At 36.2% G+C, this 18,122-nt stretch overlaps 2 protein-coding genes across 2 annotated transcripts; one reads left to right on the top strand and one right to left on the bottom strand.

Annotated features, from left to right (window-relative positions):
* Positions 1–104: 104 nt before the first annotated feature.
* On the bottom strand, positions 105–15,924 carry LOC111800958 (calmodulin-binding transcription activator 4-like). Its single transcript, XM_023684897.2, is given in 14 exon segments — positions 105–370; positions 372–425; positions 1,062–1,355; positions 1,561–2,140; positions 2,793–3,466; positions 4,646–4,854; positions 4,961–5,027; positions 5,129–5,277; positions 8,727–9,156; positions 10,671–10,716; positions 13,355–13,443; positions 14,302–14,417; positions 14,532–14,657; positions 15,507–15,924. Coding segments are annotated over 14 exon segments (2,892 nt in total). The 5' UTR covers positions 15,520–15,924; the 3' UTR covers positions 105–325.
* A 1,369-nt stretch (positions 15,925–17,293) lies between these two features.
* Positions 17,294–18,115, top strand: LOC111778992 (uncharacterized). The gene has a single exon (XM_023659017.2). The coding sequence runs from the start codon at positions 17,663–17,665 to the stop codon at positions 17,873–17,875; it is 213 nt and encodes a 70-aa protein (XP_023514785.1). The 5' UTR covers positions 17,294–17,662; the 3' UTR covers positions 17,876–18,115.
* The last annotated feature ends 7 nt before the right edge of the window (positions 18,116–18,122 follow it).

Here is an 18,122-nt window from a genome sequence, read left to right as displayed (position 1 = left end):
AAAAGAAAATAAAAATTATAAAACAATAAATAAAATTGATTATGAAATCACCCATTTATTTTTCACATCCTTATATTGTACTCATATGCACTGTGAAGGCTGGGTGCCAGGAAGTAAACTTGATTATTGCATCAATCTCAATATCTAATCCCACTGAAGCCATTTACAGCAATAATACAAATCATTTACAGAAACAAAGGAGTAAACATCTGGTTACCAACTATAATGAGTAGGGCTAGTGTACACACGATGGGGCACTAAAAGGGTAACTTAGCATAGAGATAACATCAGTGAATGTTAGGTTATTAGGATCACCAAGTAGCTTCTATACAAACTTAGGATATTGATTACAATCTTCCATTTCAGAAACCATCGCTGAGACAAGTCGATTCTGCGGATTCATTACCGGTGCCATCTAGTTTTGCCTGCAAAAGTTATGGAAAACGATAGCACAACGAATTCAGCTCCATAAGATGGCCAATATAAGGCTTCATCTACGCCTTAATTCACCAACTCACCAAAATGTTTAGGATAAAATTGTGGAAGGATGAATAAAGAACTTAGGAATCATTAACCAGCATAAGATAATTGATTTTAGAAAACCATCTTTCTTTTAGGAAAAATACTAGCACTGCTCCCACAAGTGCTTACAAAAGAAATGCTTTCAGTTTAAGTTCTTTTTTTTTCAAAAGTCGCTCCAAACTCGGTCTAAAGCACTACGACTGATGAATGATCAAAAGACTTGTCACTACTAAAGCCAAACTTCTGATGGATGCATAGCATAGGTTCAGTGAACACAAAAAGTACACATATTCCTGCTAATTGCCAAAAGCCAAAGTTCCTTGTACTCTAGAGTCACAGTACCATCAGTGTTTCGGGCTGTTAAAAAGTTCCAGCAATGTTGAGAAGTGGACTTATTTTCTCTGATTCACGTCACACAAAATCCAGTTACTTACTTTGCCACACAAAAAAAATGGTATCGTGATACAGAATCAAGCATAGGCCCTTAAGAAATAAGACACCATTGAAATTCATAACTACCATTAAAAAGTACTACTCACCTTGGCTTCTCGAAATCCTTCAAGCATACGATGATATTGCTGACGAGCATCTGGAGAGTCAACCATGGATAGCACTCGTGAAACAGCCTCATCAATAGTTCCTTCCACTTTTTGTTTGCGGAACACCTTTATAATATCGCCATCTTCACTTTCATCAATGGACCCTATCTCGCTACGAAACCCTCTCAACCCAACTCCTTTCCTTCTCCAACGTAATACAGCTTTATCCAGAATCCCAACAGCCCAACAAATTATCTTGTGATGCTTCCTAGCTTGATACCCCCTCACATGTGCCTGTTATCAATGGAAAATGACAAAGATCTTTCAAATAATAACATGGAACAGCCTCAGCATCTGAATCTTTAGTAGAAGGCATGATATGTATCCGATACTCTTAAAGCTCACATATTCTTACTTCCTTTGAGAATAAGTTGATTAGCGTGTTTAGTAACTTATCGGTGAGTGAATGTACATAAATGTTATGGAGATAATATAGTACCTGTATCTTCACGACTTTCTGACGCATTGATAAAAACTCTCTACGACCTTTCCAACCTCTATATTTTTTTTGTATAGATAATGCAGCAGCATTGTAATCACGCCGATTAGAAAAGTTCAATTTTGACATAGCTAAGAGCCCCTGTATGTCATTTGGATCAATTCCATACTCATCTATACAAGCTGCAAAAGTTGCCTCCTTCTGCTGTCGCTTTCTGAAAGAATGAGCACGGAAAGCAGATTGAATACGGGCCGCTGCCTGAGCAGCATTCCTGACTGCAGCTAACGTATTTTTCATAGGGATACAGTCCTCAGCTGAAGAGAGGTTCCCCTTTGAAATGCAATTTACAGTTATTTCTGCTTCTATCTCCGCAGAGCCATTGGAAAGTTCACCTTCTTCAAATGTGAGGGATGAAAGATGACTAGTAAGGGCAACCTCCGATAAATAACCAGCAAGTCCCTTGTGTCCATGGATGTCTGCAATAGACGCTGCAGTTTTACCATCTCGGTCTTGTGAACTAGGATCAGTCACAGCGCCAGCTGATGCTCCTGAGGCTATTAATGCAGCGACCATTTTTTCCCTGATTCAGAAGAAGGAAAAAAGAAAAAAAAAAGTCATTTCATAAGCACTACTACGATAAAACTCAAATATGCCGAAGGAATGGTATCCACACTTATGTTGCATTACTCATATATCGACTCAAGTCGTTCTAGAGAGAGATGAATCAAAAGTAAGTTTTCGAATTGTGGTCATAGCAATTCTTCCTTAATCTGTTAATTCCTAGTTCAATTTATATGGCATTTCCAGAATGGGGAATAAACAGTATGAAAAAAGAAATCTTCTTTATTGTAGTTTCCAACCTTGTGAAGTAGATGTGCCATTCATTCCAGTTTTTTTGAGCCAGTGTATCCAAACTACTTATCAGATATTCAAAATGCTATGAATGATTAGGTTTTGGAGCATAAAATAAATGAAACATTGTTGGCAAAGTTTTCCTTGAAAATAAAGTCGGTATAGAAAATTAAATTTTTAGCTTCTCATTGGGATGAAGAGAAATCTGAAAATAACATATAATTCTCTTTTCTCACCTTTCTTGATTACTTAATTATCTTTTCTTCGAGCCATAGGCTCTAGAATATTAATCAATTCAAATATATATATACTTTCTGAGGGAAGTTCTGTCAATATTTTTAAGCTCTAAAATCATAGAAGTAAAGATAAGAAAGCTTAACCTTCCAAATCGTGCTGCCCAATGTAGAGCAGTCCATCCATTAAGGTCACGGAAATTTATATTTACTCCACAGCTGAGAATCGGGTTTAGTGCCCACACATAGCCCAAACCGGAAATCATGTGTATAACACCTTGTTCTTTCTTAGACAAGGAACAGCCTGCCAGATCGTGTCTATCTTTCTTCTGCGAAGAAAGCCAGAGATACAACTTGTCTTTTAGTAGCTCTTGAAGTAGCCAATCCATGGTACCAGAAGGAGTTTCACTACCAACTAGAAGAGCCTCTATCAAAGAACTCCATTGATCGTCGCCAGCTTTCAAATTATTGCTCCTAACTTCAGAATCTACCTCGTCAAATTTCTGCATTAATGAGTCAGAGAGCAGCAATTGCACAAGCCTGACAAGTAATAACAGCTCCTCTGGGCTCTTCGTAGCTCCACTTGAATGTGATTGGCAATGGCTGCAAACATTCATTTTATATTCGAACTCTCTGACTTCACTGCAGGGTTCCCGATTGCCAGATGTAATGAAGAAAGCAACCTTCCCAGGAAGGTGTGGAGGCGCTTCAAAACAAAGCACCCCATTCTGAACAACCTGAAGAGGAACTTCGATATCTCCAAACATACAAGCCCATGGTGTTTTTGAAGGATCACAAAGAAAAGATCCAATAATGATGACCTGGATAGAGAGAATTTGTGACCTTAATATTTGAATCTTCATGAGAATAACAGAGGCTGCATCTGAACAGAATCAAAACAGAGTGAAAATTGTAAAACTTCCTGCTACTACTTCTATGAGAGCCTGCATCATTGTTCGGAACCAAGTAATTGCAATTGCAACAGTTCTGGACTGGAGCCAATGCTAGTATTCTATATCTATGAACTCTACAAATATAAAAATACCTTGTTCAAATGGTTTAATTTTGAGTTAACCATTGATCAAATTAGATCAGAAATATTATCTATGAGGTCCCACTGAAAAATGAGTACATAAAACATATGAAATTTTGTAGGCTACTATTTGGTTGGTTATGGGTATGTTAGTTTCAACCAACTGTTGGAGGCAAAAAATTTAATTTGTAAACCAGCGGTTTCAGGTTGATTTGGTTGTTAGGAAGTTGGCAGTTACACACTAACCAGCTAAAAAACTAGAATAAAAGCTAGTCCTACTTGTATTTCTATCTTAACTCAATTAAAATATTTCGTACTTTTTGGTCTTACGCTACTAAGTATATGTTTGTTCCCCATACGCATTCATATGCAGACTAAGAAAACGCAAATAGAAAATGTGGCATCAGCTCAAGGTACAAGTTTGCAGCTGGAAAGGAAAGGAAAGAATAAGAGTAAAAAAAAAAAAAAAAATTCCAGGTATTAAAAGAAAAAATACTACCGAAAATTCTAAGCTTTTGGGTTGATCGGTGATTTAACGTGTTATGGTATCGAAGAAGGAAGTCTTGTAAAGTTATTTTCTCTCCAATTAATAATGATTTCCACTTGTGAAGACTTTGTACATTTATACATATGTCCAAGTCACAAGGGTGGAAGAGTATCAAAGTATAGCCATATAAATTTATCATAATCTTTTCATTTATGTTATTGGTGATTAAACAGAATTAAAAGTTTATCAAGCTGTCATTGAATTAGCAGGTCAACAACAGACGTACAATTGCATCAGCCTCAACCTCGCAATAGTCCATTTGAGAAAGCAACTGAATAAAAAAAATTAAAAACAAACAAACAAACAAAAACAAAGAATTCACTGGACTATCAAGGGCAGATATCAAGCATAACAGACTCTGTAACTACGGAAGGCAATGCATGATCATGACAGCACAGAAATACAAAAAATTACAAGTACCTTGGTACTCTCAGTGGCATAACCCTGTTCAGGTACTATTTGGCGGATTGTAAATTTCTGCACTTGTGCAACAATTAAACTGGTATCAACTTCAAAAGAATTTCCATGGTCTTGTTTAAGGAATGATATGTGGTAGTCGGAATTATCATCATGAGTGTCTAGTGGTGAAGCATATTCTGGAGATGTGCAGCTTCCTAGCATAGGAAAAGCTGGTAGTATAGATAATCATAACTTAAGTTAACAACAGAAATCATTTCCCTTTAATTTACTGATAGTAAATAGAGTAGACGGAAATCAAATAATTTGTTACAGTACTTTTTCCTCCGCTGTCCAGCCAGTTGCGATGCTCATTGTCTACGGTTGAAGATGATGATGGATTTTCCTGTTGTTAATCAAATATTAATAATTAAAAGGAAAATCCCCGAAAGAAATGAGTTAGAACTGACAAATTTGAATTTTCTAAACTACAGCTGGAGAACTTACATTTTCATTCCATAGGAGAGAATGCCTATCTTGAGACTCAAGAACGGTTGTCTTACTTGAATCAAGTGCATCACCCCATGGTCGAGTTCCTTCACCACCAAATATAAACTCATGTGCCATATCATAACGGTTATGTTTACCACTAGCATCTATTAGAAAGAGGCTTCATCAGATGATTTTCTAAAATTTAAGATTATCTCCACAAATAATAAAGGAAAGCAGGCAGGAAGAACGTGAAAGTAAAAGTATGTCTACTTATTTTCAATTGGCAAAATGCATCTCACTCAAGTAATACTAGGAATAAACGTGCATCTCAACTGTTCCAGGATGAGGGGCAAATACATAGGTGGAATGGGCTCAAGGGAACACCCTATCAAGTAAAGGAGTGTGTGTGTGTGTGTTGGGACGTGTTCAGCATCAACTTTGCTTCTTTGCTTTGAACTCCCATAGTTGAACTCCCATCGTGTGTTGTGTTAGGTTATGGAGCCTACTGCTTATTTATAGCTTAGCCAACGGTTATATATATAGTAAAACTATATTTGATAAATGTAAATTGTCATAAATAGTAAATAGCTACCGTAAAAAGCTATATATGGTAGATAGTTATATATAGTAGATGACTATATTTGGTAAAACTATATATAGTAAGCTAAACCATATATATATCTCAGTAGAGATTTGAAAGTGTACTTTCTATATTCTCTGTATTCTCTCCTAGGACATACATGGAGTCATCAATACAAAACCTTTAGCCAATATTCTCCTTGCATTTTCTCTATCCTATTCTTTGTGTTCATCTAGATCGAGTGTGTGCGTTGTTGTGCGATCCTAACAACTGGTATCAGAGCAAGGCGGAATTCACCACAATCTATGAAGATGGGAAGCTTAAAGATTGAAATTGAGAAGTTCGATGGATCCAATTTCAATTTCTAGAAAATGCAGATTGAAGATTATTTGTATTAGAAAGGTCTTCACAAACCCCTGTTGGGAGTGATGCCGGATACCATGACCACGGAGCAGTGGAAGCTCAAGGATCGACAAGCCTTAGGGTTGATCCGGTTGACACTATCCAGAAACGTGGCGTTCAACATCAGCAAGGAGAAGACAACGTCAGATTTGATGAAGGCGCTGTCGAATATGTACGAAAAACCATCGGCTATAAACAAGGTGTATTTGATGCGGAGATTGTTCAATCTACAAATGTCTGAAGGTGAATCTGTTGTTGATCATATAAATAAATTCAATATTGATTTTGATGTCATCTTTACCCGAGTCATGGGATACTATCGTTGCCGCAATTAGCAGTTCTCGAGAATCTGATAAACTGAAGTTTGATGAAATTCGAGATGTAGTTCTCAGCGAAAGTATTCGCAAACGAGTAATTGAAAATTCATCTGGTAGTGTTCTCAGTGTTGACCAACGGGGAAGAAGTAAACCGAAGGGCCCAAACAAATGGTGATCAAAATCAAAGAACTGGGAAAAATCTCCAAATAGACCAAACGTAACGTGTTGGAATTGTGGAGAAAAATGTCACTTTCGAACAGATTGCACAAGACCAAAGAGGAAGCAGAATCACAAATCTGGATCTGATGATGATTCTATAAATTCAGCAGAAGACATTGGGGATGCTCTAATTCTCAGCGTAGACAGTTCGATTGAATCCTGAATTTTGGATTCAGGTGCATCTTTTCATTCGTCTCCAAATGAAGAGTTGTTCCGGAATTTCAAGTCTGGAAATTTTGAGAAGGTGTATCTTGCCGACAACAAAGATCTAGAGATTAAAGAAAAAGGGGGATGTCTGCATAAAAACTCTGGCAGGAAATCGGTGGACATTAAAGGATGTCAAATATATTCCTAGTCTTAAGAAGAACCTGATCTCTATTGGTCAGTTGGACAACACAGGTTATGCAACAGAGTTAGAGAAGGTTCGTGGAAGATTATGAAGGGTGCTATGGTGGTAACACGTGGCACAAAATCTGGAACCTTATACATCACTGCAGGGTATATGAACATAGTTGTTGTTGCTGAGAGTGCTTCAAATTCAAGTCTATGGCACAATAAACTTGGATATATGAGCGTGAAAGGAATGAAGATGTTGGATGTGAAAGAAGTTTTAGAAGGTCTGAAACCTATTGATGTGGGTCATTGTGAGAACTGTGTTATGAGCAAGCAGAAACGAGTTAGCTTCACAAGGACTGTCAGAGAATTGAAGAAAGTGCAGTTGGAAATGGTCCATACAAATGTGGAGCAAGGATCCAAAACCACAAAGCAAGTGTGAGTTGAGCTTGAGTGGCTGGGAAACTCACCTAGTGATGTTGTAGCAGATACTCATGAAACTCCTGAGACAAACGCTGAGAAACCAAATGTGGGGCAAGGTTCCAAGACAACGAAGCAAGTGGGAGTTGAGGTTGAGTTGCGGAAAAAATCACCTAGTGATGTTGTATCAGATACTCAAGAAACTTCAGAGACTGTTGTAGAGGAACCAGTAGTAGAGCAAGTGACACTTGAACTGGTGTTGAGAAGATCATCCAGTACTATTAGAGTACCAGATATGTATGTACCTTCATTACACTATCTAGTGCTGATGAAAAGAACCAAAGCCCTTTGATAAGGCCCTACAATTGGAGGATACAACCAAGTGGGAGCAAGTCATGGATGATGGGATGTCTAGGCTTCAAAAATGCGTTGTACTGAGGCTGAGTACGTGGCAATAGCTGAAGCTGGAAAGAAGACGATATGGATGACTGACTATCTGGAAGAATTGGGCAAGAAGTAACACAAAAAGATTCTTTATAAAGATAGTCAGAGTGCCATACAGTTGGTGAGGAACCCGGTCTATCATTTAAAAATAAAACACGGAACGCGATACCATTTCACTTGCAGGTTAGTGGAAGATGGTAATGTGTTTTGAGAAGATAGAGGGTGCAAAGAATCCAGCAAACATGTTGACAAAATGTGTTGATGTTGGAATATTGAGGTTGTGCAAAGCCTCTATATGACTGAATCAGTTCTCCAAGTGGGAGAATTGTTAGGTTATGGAGCCTGAGCTTATTTATAGCTTAGTCAACTGTTATACATATAAAACTATATTATAAAGTAAATTGTCATAAATAGTAAATAGCTATATATAGTAAAAAGCTATATATGGTAGATAGTTATATACAGGTTATATCTCGTAAAGCTATATATAGTAAGTTAAACTATATATATATATATATAGTACTTTCTATATTCTTTGTATTCTCCTTACTGTACATAGCTGGAGTCATCAATACAAAACCTTTAGCCAATATTCTCCTTGCATTTTTTCTATCTTATTCTTTGTATTCATTTAGATCGAGTGTGTGCTCTGTTGTGCGATCCTAACATGTTGGACCAATTAACTAGTCATTCTAAAATATAGTAGCCACAAATCATTTCGTTTCCTTAGCAAAATATAACTCAAGAAAGAAACCTCTATAGTAAGTAAAATTAAGAGCCTCAGATTCAACGGGACTTCAACAAGCAAATCGATCATTGATAAACTCTCGACAATTCTCCATATAATGATAAAGCTTACGAACTATATCTTGAAACAGCACCACCGTGTTGAAATTACCTTGCATCTCAAATAACGTATAACTGTTATCATGGACAGCATTCTCTGGATGCTGAAGTACTGAAAACTGATCCTCAATGGACATCTCATAGTAGTCTATAAGGTTGAAATTTGAACCTTCCTCGCGACCATAATATGGACCAATGTCTTTCAAGCTGTCTTCATTCAAACTTAATTGCTCCTCTATCCTTCTCAAAGCTTGAGAAACCTCACGATCGTTTGAACTCTTTAGTTCTGATATTTCATACTGCCTATCCACGCCATTTGACCCAATAGTACGGTTGCCAGTTTCAGAACTAACTTCAACAGACCCTGGGCTCAATGAATGTTGATATTCCGAAGCATGATTTTGGGACGGATAGGAACCAGAACCAGAACTAGAAGCCGATGCTGGAGATAATTGTGGAACACTTTCCGCCCCAGACCTTCCCTGCAACAGAAATCTCATTTAAATGTGAATGAATCTACTCAAAATAGAACAAATACGTGCTTAAATTTCATATAATATAGTACAAGTACAAACTTGGTGGAGCCAATATATCTGTCATCCCTAAGAATAAAAGAGATGTCTAGCTGAATACATACTGATATTACAAACACAGAATTGCTGGCACAAACTTCTGTACTAATGGATTTTGGGCTTTGAAGAAAATTCTTGAAAATAACTAGCGCAAAAGTTTATAGTGAAATCTGGTTCAAAAAAATGCTCCCACCCACACACAAATAAAGTACCATCATAACAAGCATTCTTAGTCAAGACTATTCCTAATCATGCTCAAGGGATGGAGAATCATGGGAACCTAACAGTAACAAGGCAGCACAACGAACCTGAAAAAGAAAACTCAAATTAATGACCCCAAAACCACCCCAAAACTGTATATTTATCAGATATAATACTAATATGCTTATTTTCGCAAGTAGTGAAATTTTAATAGTCATCTCCATTAAGGTGAAACCAGACATATATAGATAGATACACAAAAGAACCGTAAACTAAAGAAATGTACAATTATAATAAAGGACAACTATACAAAATAACATACATTATAACACTCCCCCTTCAAGCTAGAACAAATATGTTAATCAGACCCACCATGTTATAAAGATAATTTATTCTTGCTCCGTTTAAGGCTTTGGTATGGATATCTTCTAATTATTCTCTAATCTTCACAAGTCCTTTAGATGTCTTGCTGTATTTTCTCACAAATGAAATGACAATCCAATTCAATATGTTTAGTCTACTCATGAAACCGTGAATTAGATGCAATGTGAAGTGTAGCTAGATTGTTACACCGCAATTTAGCTAACATGATAATACATAAGCATATCTCATTTAAATTTCGATGTATCCACACTATTTCTAGACAGACTGTCATAACTCTATGTTTTGACTCAGGATTTAAATGTCAAACTATGTTCTACTTCTTACTCTTCCAAGACAAGCAACTACACAATATCCAAAGTTGATTGTTTATCCTTTCTAGATCAACCCAATCAGAATCTGAAAAAAATCAACTCTTGTATTACCATGAACTTTATATAAGAATTCACATCTAGGTGTAGCTTTTGGGTAGCATGGAACATATTCTACTATAGCTCAATGATCCACTTTAGGTGAAGACATATATTGATCTTGCAATACTTGTTGGATAAGCAATATTTGGTCATGTCAGTGTTAGATAATTCAACTTCCTAACCAATCTTTTGTATCTCCTAGGATCTTTAAATAATTCTTCTTGTTCTGTTGCAGGTAACAGGGGTTGGTCTCACCAGGCAAGAAGCATGGGGAGTTCATTTTTAAAAGCATGATTGGAGGTCACGTCAAAATAATTTTGAAGCATCTACAAGTACAAGATATTGACAAATTCTGTATTTCAAGATAAAAGAATAGTGATGGTATTAGCTTGTTCTTGCTTTATCTATTCTGTTGTTGTTGTAACTCACCTCACTAATATCTCTGTAGTGTACAAGAACAATGTGGTCACACGACCTGCCAAGAAAATTAAGTACAAGCACATAAATTTCTAATAACAAAATTAAACATAAATGCACTTGCTCACAATGATAAATAAATAGTGGATAACTTAATCGGAGTTGGTGTCCAACGGTTGAATGTGCTTTAATTTTCTCACTGGGCCATACAGGCCCCTAGGCTTGGTCACTTGGCCCTTCTCTTTGCCAATTAGATTTTTTCTCTTCGTTGGGTGTTTACGCGCTTTCTTTATTCTTTATTTTTCTGGTCCTTGATATCACTTCCTGATTTCCCTCCCCTCAAAAACCTCTCCTTTTTTGTTTTCCTTTACCATTTGCATAATCCTAGCGGAGATCTTCTTTATAAATCAGAGCTTTAAAATTGATTCAATACATGAGAAATTTAGGGCATGTTTGATTCAATACCTGTGGGAAAGGTATACAAACTTGCACCAAATATCCTATTGCAACCTATCTTTCTCACCAAATTGTTTCATAGTTATACACCCTTCACCTCTAAGGAACCCACCTATTTGTTCCAAGGAATATACATGAGACCTTAAATAATTCGAATTGGAAATTAGCAGTTATGGAAGGGATGAATGCTCTTAAACAAAATTGCACATGAGACATAGTAGAATTACCAAAGGATGAGAAAATAGTGGAACGCAAATTGGTGTTTACTGTAATGTCGATTGTAGCATTAAAAGATAGAAATTCAAACTAGTTGCTAAAGGTTTCAACTAGACCTATGGAATCGATTATCAAGAAGCATTTGCTCCTATTGCTAAAACTAAAATTAACTCCATTGAAGCTCTCTTATATATTACTGTCAATTTTGATTGGCATCTTCATCAACTTGATGAAAAGAATATCTTTCTTAATGGGGATCTTGAAGAGGAGGTATTTATAGACTTACCACCTCCATTGAGCTGAATTTAAAATTTTGAGTTGCGACAGAAGAAGAGGTAAAAGACAGAAAAATACCAGAGGTTTGTGATGAGACTCATATACCTATCTCACACACGTCCAAACATTGTTTTTGCTGTTTGTATGGTAAGTCAGTTTATGCATGCTCCAAGGTCAACTCACTTTGAAATAGTTTATGGAATCCTAATATACTTGAAAGGTACTCTAGGAAAGGGCATGTGGTTTAAGAAACATGGTCACCTATATGTTGAAGTATACACTGATGCTAATTGAGCAGGCAACATCACAAATAGAAGATTTACTTCTGTTATTGCTCTTTTGTTGAAGGGAATATAGCTACCTAGTGCAAAAACAAAGTGTGGTAGAGTTAAAGTAGTGTTTAAGGCGTAAGTCCATGGAATTTGTGGGGGTATATGGATAAATAGACTATTGGAAGAATTGAAATTCCCTCAGATGACGTTCATGCTTATTTACTATGACAACAAGCCTGTAATTTCCATTGTTCACTATCTTGTCATTCGAGATAGAACAAATCATATCAAGGTTGATAAACACTTCATAAAGGAGAAAAATGATAAAAACGATGTTGGAGTAATATATATTCTCTACCTTCCGTCAACAAATCAAATCGTTGATGTCTTAACTAAAAAAGACTACCAAAAATTACAATTCATCAAACTGAACGACAAGCTTGCTAAGAAAGTTATCTTCAAACCAACTTGAGGGGAGTCTTGATTATTTTCTTTTGTGTAAATTAGCAATTTGGTATTTATTGTATTATATTTTCTGAAATTTTATCTATTTGTAAGGAGTGTTTCCTCTATTTGTGAAACTTTATTCTTAAAGAAAATAAGAAAAAAATTGTAATTCCCTCTTGATATTTTGAGCAGACTCCAATCCAATAAATAAAGTCTAATAGATAATTGCAGAAGATCTAGTCACTAAGGTCCAACCAAGGCATTAAACCTAATAATCTCCCACAACTCCCCACCGGTCTCTCACTCCCTCTAAAATTATATGATTACTCTCAATTCAAATCTCCAAACAACCGTGAAGAAACAAACTTGCCAAAGGATTTTGCACCTCACTTAAAGGATGAAGAAGCAAAACCTTCTCCATTATGGGCCACAGACCCATTTATTAAAACATCACATACTTGAATGTTTTTCACAATGTGATTATTTTCAAGCAAAAAAAAAATGTAAATAAAATGTTTTCATTTACATTTAAGATGATACAATATGAACGAAGTGAAAGTACATGCAATTTCAATGATTGTAAAAGTAACTGAAGTTGATTACAATTTTCTACACATGCAATGCCTTCTAATAAATATTTAAAAGAAAATCCGAAACCAAAAAACTATTCAGTATATAATATGAAAATTCAGGATCCAATGTGTTAATAAATTACAAATACACGTTAAAAAAACAAGAAAAATGAGTTTTCCGTACAAAATTTATTGCTCTTGAGTAAATTCTGGTTATGTTCATGTGCTATATCAAAAAAATAAATAGAAATTGTAAAAGAAATATAAAAACCTTGGTTTGAGTGTCCAACCAATTGTACGTGTGGGAGTATTTAGTAGCATATGCAAACAAATTAATAGAATTGAAGTGTTTAGGCTTTATAGGATACAACGGGCAGATGGTTAAGTCAAGAGGTAGAGAGTAGGCCTTAAAACAGAATCACATGAGTGCATTCTATAATGTAAAAGGAACACTCACTGATCCAGCATCCAATAGCTACGTCTCTGGAAATTGGGATTGTGCTCTCCATGTGCATAATAGCAATTTAACGCTTCAGCATTTCCAACCTAACCGTGCAGAATAATCCCGACCAGAGCAATCAGTAAGAATACTTTGTTGATCTCAAAAGATCTAAAGCAGACAGATCAGTGGGTTGGGTAGTATAGCACTCGAGGTGATGGAAAATTTATATCACATAAGCCCTTGAATAAGTTTTAGTTGCCTATAGCATCAAATCCAGTAAAGTTGATGTTGATGTTGAACTAACCACATCCAAGGCTTATAATATTTTCCCCATGCGACAACTCTAACCAGCTCGAAATTACATCTTAAAGTTCACTTTCTAGCGCTCAATTTCTTGGGCATCGCCATTGTAACGTTTCATTAGTCCTGGAATCAAAACTATGTTACCATAGTATGTTCCATGCAGACATGCAGTCCTGGCCATCATTTCGTTTACTCTACTTATTTCAATGATTGCCAGATCTTATATTTTGCAGTTTGCATGCAAAGTTTTCAAAAATTTAATGCTAAAAACACTAACAAGTGTAGGCATTACAGCATATTCCACCCATACGCATAGGTAGTGGAGGGTTGAAGGGTATGTGCGTGCGTGCGATAGTTAGCTAACTCACATATCAAACATTTGGCTCAATTTTACATAAATATAACAAGCGAGTTAAACGCTCCCTTAATTTTTATGATTATTTTTCAGTTAGCACCATTGTTAGAAAACTCATTTAGGTTGGCTTCTCCCCACCACACTACACCCGCCCTTTTCTTTTTTTTGTCTCTTCTAAGCAAAATCTATCCTTTCTATTAAGGAGGGCAAACAAACTCAAAAACCATGCCGTGGTATATTATTGCAGCAGATGGAAAAGTTAATAGGAAAATGAGTTAAATGGAGTGGAAGCATGATAAAAAACCTTAAGTCGTTCGTGTGCTTCTCCAACAGTTCTTCCGTCCCTTTTTTTCCTCCAGTTATGACCATCTCTACGGAAGAAACGGAGTACTCTCTTGTTAAAAAGAAACAAGGAACCACCTGTTGCAACTCTATTGTTCAATAATTATCCAAACGGTATAAAACAACTCGCTAGCACGATATGCCATCAAAATTCATTCCAAAGAAACATAATAGTGAATAAGGGTTACTTACTAGTTGGCTGTTTAGGGGCCTCCTCAGTCAGCTGATATTTCTCATGATTCTGTAAGATAAAGAGCACCTCAGGAGGCTTCAGCCAACGTGTTTGTGCTTCTCGATAAAGGTCACTAACATCATATCCTGAGACGATGATAAGAAAAGGCTTTCAAATTTCAGTTCAGTTCCCAAGCTAGCTTGAATGTAGTGCCAAAAATGTAAAGCCCGACATGAGTTCGGAGATCATGCTTGAGATGAATTTTCTAAGTTAATTGGGCTACATATTACATTCATCAAACACAAAAGAACGATGTCCTGAAGAAAAACCTTAGCCGTCTAGTTGTGCAGACAACGTTTTCCTTCGTATTATGAATCTCATCAGACACATGCTCGATAAGAAGAAAGAAAACTTTTCTAATCTTCTGTAGTTATTTTGCTGATGATAGACATGTACTACGATCGAAGTACACGCAAGAAACTAAAGTCCAACGGATCAAAGTTTCCAAATGCTTAATTATTCTACGCAAGAAAAAATATATACATAAAAAAGAAGTAGGACTTAACGAAGCTGCTGAAAATATATTGCCTTAAATTAACATAAAGAGCAACACCGTTTCTTTCAAGTTTCTTAAAATCCTTTAATTCAAATACAAGCCCATTCCCAGTAGCTTAAGGGTTGATTTTAGATAAACACGTGACTTCATCAACAACTCACAGCCGCCTCTACACTGAATCAACACGAAACAGCTCAGGTTATGTTACTAGAACTGAAATATGATCTAGCTCTTCATCAAACGCGGACCAATCATCCCCAATAACCTTCCACCGTACAACGTTTACATTTGGCGGCAAACACTTCTGATACTAGTTAAAATCACATTCCGCTAAACTTCCTCAATCAATAAGCAGAAATTCACGTCGACATCAGGAAAAATATGAACCCCATTGAAACCCAAAAAGAAAAAAGGAAAAACTGCCAACTCCACTACTTACTGTCGTTCATCATGTACAGATCGCATCAGCTCTTTCAACGAGAAGAAATGAGAGAAAACATTTCAGATTCCTACCGAATTGCAGAGAAGAGCTTCAACTTGCCCTTTTGCAGCAGGAGCACGACTGTTCCGAGTTGTGAGACTGCAGAGAGAGGGGGGGGGGGGGGGGGGGGAGAGAGAGAGATCAGAAATAAGATTTCGCCGGCGGTGTCAAAGCCGGATCACCGAGGAGCTGAAAATGGGAAATGGAGAATTGACTTCCACATTCAACAGATGGATCTTCCATGTGCCAGTCTTCCTGTGCACTTCGATTTCGCGTACACAAAAAAACGAAAATGGACAGAAGCCTGCAATCGGAATTCGAAATTTGGAATTTTCTTTTTACTCGAATCCTCTCATCCATTTTCTATTGATCTAAAAGAAATCTTCAAATTAGAGTTAAAATATAACTAAAAAAATCAACTTGAAAATAACTAATTATTATGGTTCAACCAAAGAAAACAAATATATTATGAATTTATTTTTTCGATATATAATATATATATTAGTTATTTATCAAAGGCAGATAAATTATTAAATCCAAATCTATTAGCGATTATAAGCATTTTCTTATTAAATAACTTTTCTACGTTGAAAATAGAAATGAAAAGAGGAGAAAGTCGGTGAGTAGGGTATTTTCGTCATTTCGAAGAGAAATTGGGGCCGTTCGAGCATATGCAAATTGGCAGCACATAAAGACGGCAAATGTCACAGCGCAGTGTGCTCGACCGATTAATTAATGAAAAATAAATAACAATAACATCTTCTCTTTTCCTGTTTTCCCTCTGGAAATAAACTCGTGGAAAAAGCCGGTTTTTTTAGCCGACAACAAATTCGTTTTTTCTTTTTTTCTTTTTTCTTTTTAATCAGAATGCACGCAGAAATAATAACGGGATCCACTTCATAGTACCACAGTTGTAATTTTAAATTATAATTTCTCTTTTTTTCCCCTATTTCTAAATATCTTAAGGAAATTTTAATAACTACGATTTTAATTTCTTTTTTGATTTTCAGTACTGTACTTGCTTAAAATGACTGAGGTCGATTTGAATTTGTCGGTAACAAAAAAAAAAGCAATTTTCAAAAAAATTATTTTTTAAAGCATTTCTCTTATATAAAAACCGTTTCAAATTTAAACACTCCTGATATATATTGTAGCAACTCTACACCAATATTCAACAAGTCAACAAGTGTTCCCTTACCATTGTCCAGAACAATATTAGAAAACAATGAGATTTGAATATTAAATTACTGCTCTTTAGATCGAAATATGCAAACACACAAAACATATATCATTCTTATTGAAACCTAAATTCATGATTGTTGTTGAACTCTACCCTCGTTTCTAGACACGGTTGCATGCATAATAATTCTTGCCCACATACATCATGCACATGGACTCACTAAGCATGTCCATTGATGCACCCCCAAGCTACTATGGTTATGCACGCTCACACTGTCGAAATCAACAGAAAGATAAGAATGTAAATATTGATGTGAGTGTACACATCTATACAATACATAACCATAGAAGTAATCAATGATTACACAAAGTTCACACATTTTAAACCATTAGTAAAGTGATATGATGCACAGTAACATTTTTATGCCTTCAATGACTCCATAATATTTTATCAACATTTTAGTTCATGTATCTTGTGTAACATATGCATAATCATATAAAGTCAGGATCATTAATCATATAAAGTCAGGATCATGAACATATATCACTTACAACATACAAAATCATTCAAAAACCAATAATACTACCATGTGTTATTCAAGCATCAAATTACTCGGTTCAACTTTTTTGAATTCTTAAGTCTCTGGTTATAGAAAGCAAGTACTTGAGAACCTAAAATAGGAAGCAGGGTAAGGCAAGTTATTCTCAAATAAGCACATGGGATTCCCCAAAATGGGTCATCGGAGGAAAATGAATCAAAGGATCTCCACTGCTCCAAGCCTCCGCCCCATATTCCCCTTTCTTCCCACCAAAGTTTCCCTCTCTCTTTCTCTCTCTCTCTCTCTCTCTCTCTCTCTGTATATATATAAAGCTCTATTACTTGACGTAAATCAAACAGTTTCTGACGGAAGCAAAGAAAAAAACAAAGAAGAGTGATGGCTGATTGGGGGCCGGTTTTTGTAGCTGTGATTCTGTTTGTTTTGCTAACTCCAGGTCTGCTGTTTCAGCTTCCTGGCAACCGCAGGTGCTTGGAGTTCGGCAACTTTCACACCAGTGCTGCTGCTATCATCGTTCATTCAGTTCTCTACTTCGGTCTCATTTGCGTCTTCTTGCTTGCCATCAAGGTTCATCTCTATATTGGTTCCTAATTCTTCCCCGATGCAAACACTCACCCCTCCAGGATCACCTCTACATTGGTTCCTAAATCTTCCCCCCTGATGCGACATTTCTTGTTTGTTTCTAATTCTCTAATGTGATGTTATTTGAGTTCTTAGTTTTCTTTTCCGTCGATGTCCTACAGTTTTCCATGTGTGTGAGCCAAATATCGATCTTGGTGTAACATATAGGTGATTTTATCAATTCAAAGCTACGATGGTCTTGAGACTGTGTTGGCAG

The sequence above is a fragment of the Cucurbita pepo genome, chromosome 12 (assembly GCF_057944985.1).
Source record: "Cucurbita pepo subsp. pepo isolate OVF chromosome 12, ASM5794498v1, whole genome shotgun sequence".
NCBI lineage: Eukaryota > Viridiplantae > Streptophyta > Magnoliopsida > Cucurbitales > Cucurbitaceae > Cucurbita > Cucurbita pepo.
Note: the sequence above shows the minus strand (reverse complement) of the source record. Positions and strands in the feature narration are given on the sequence as shown.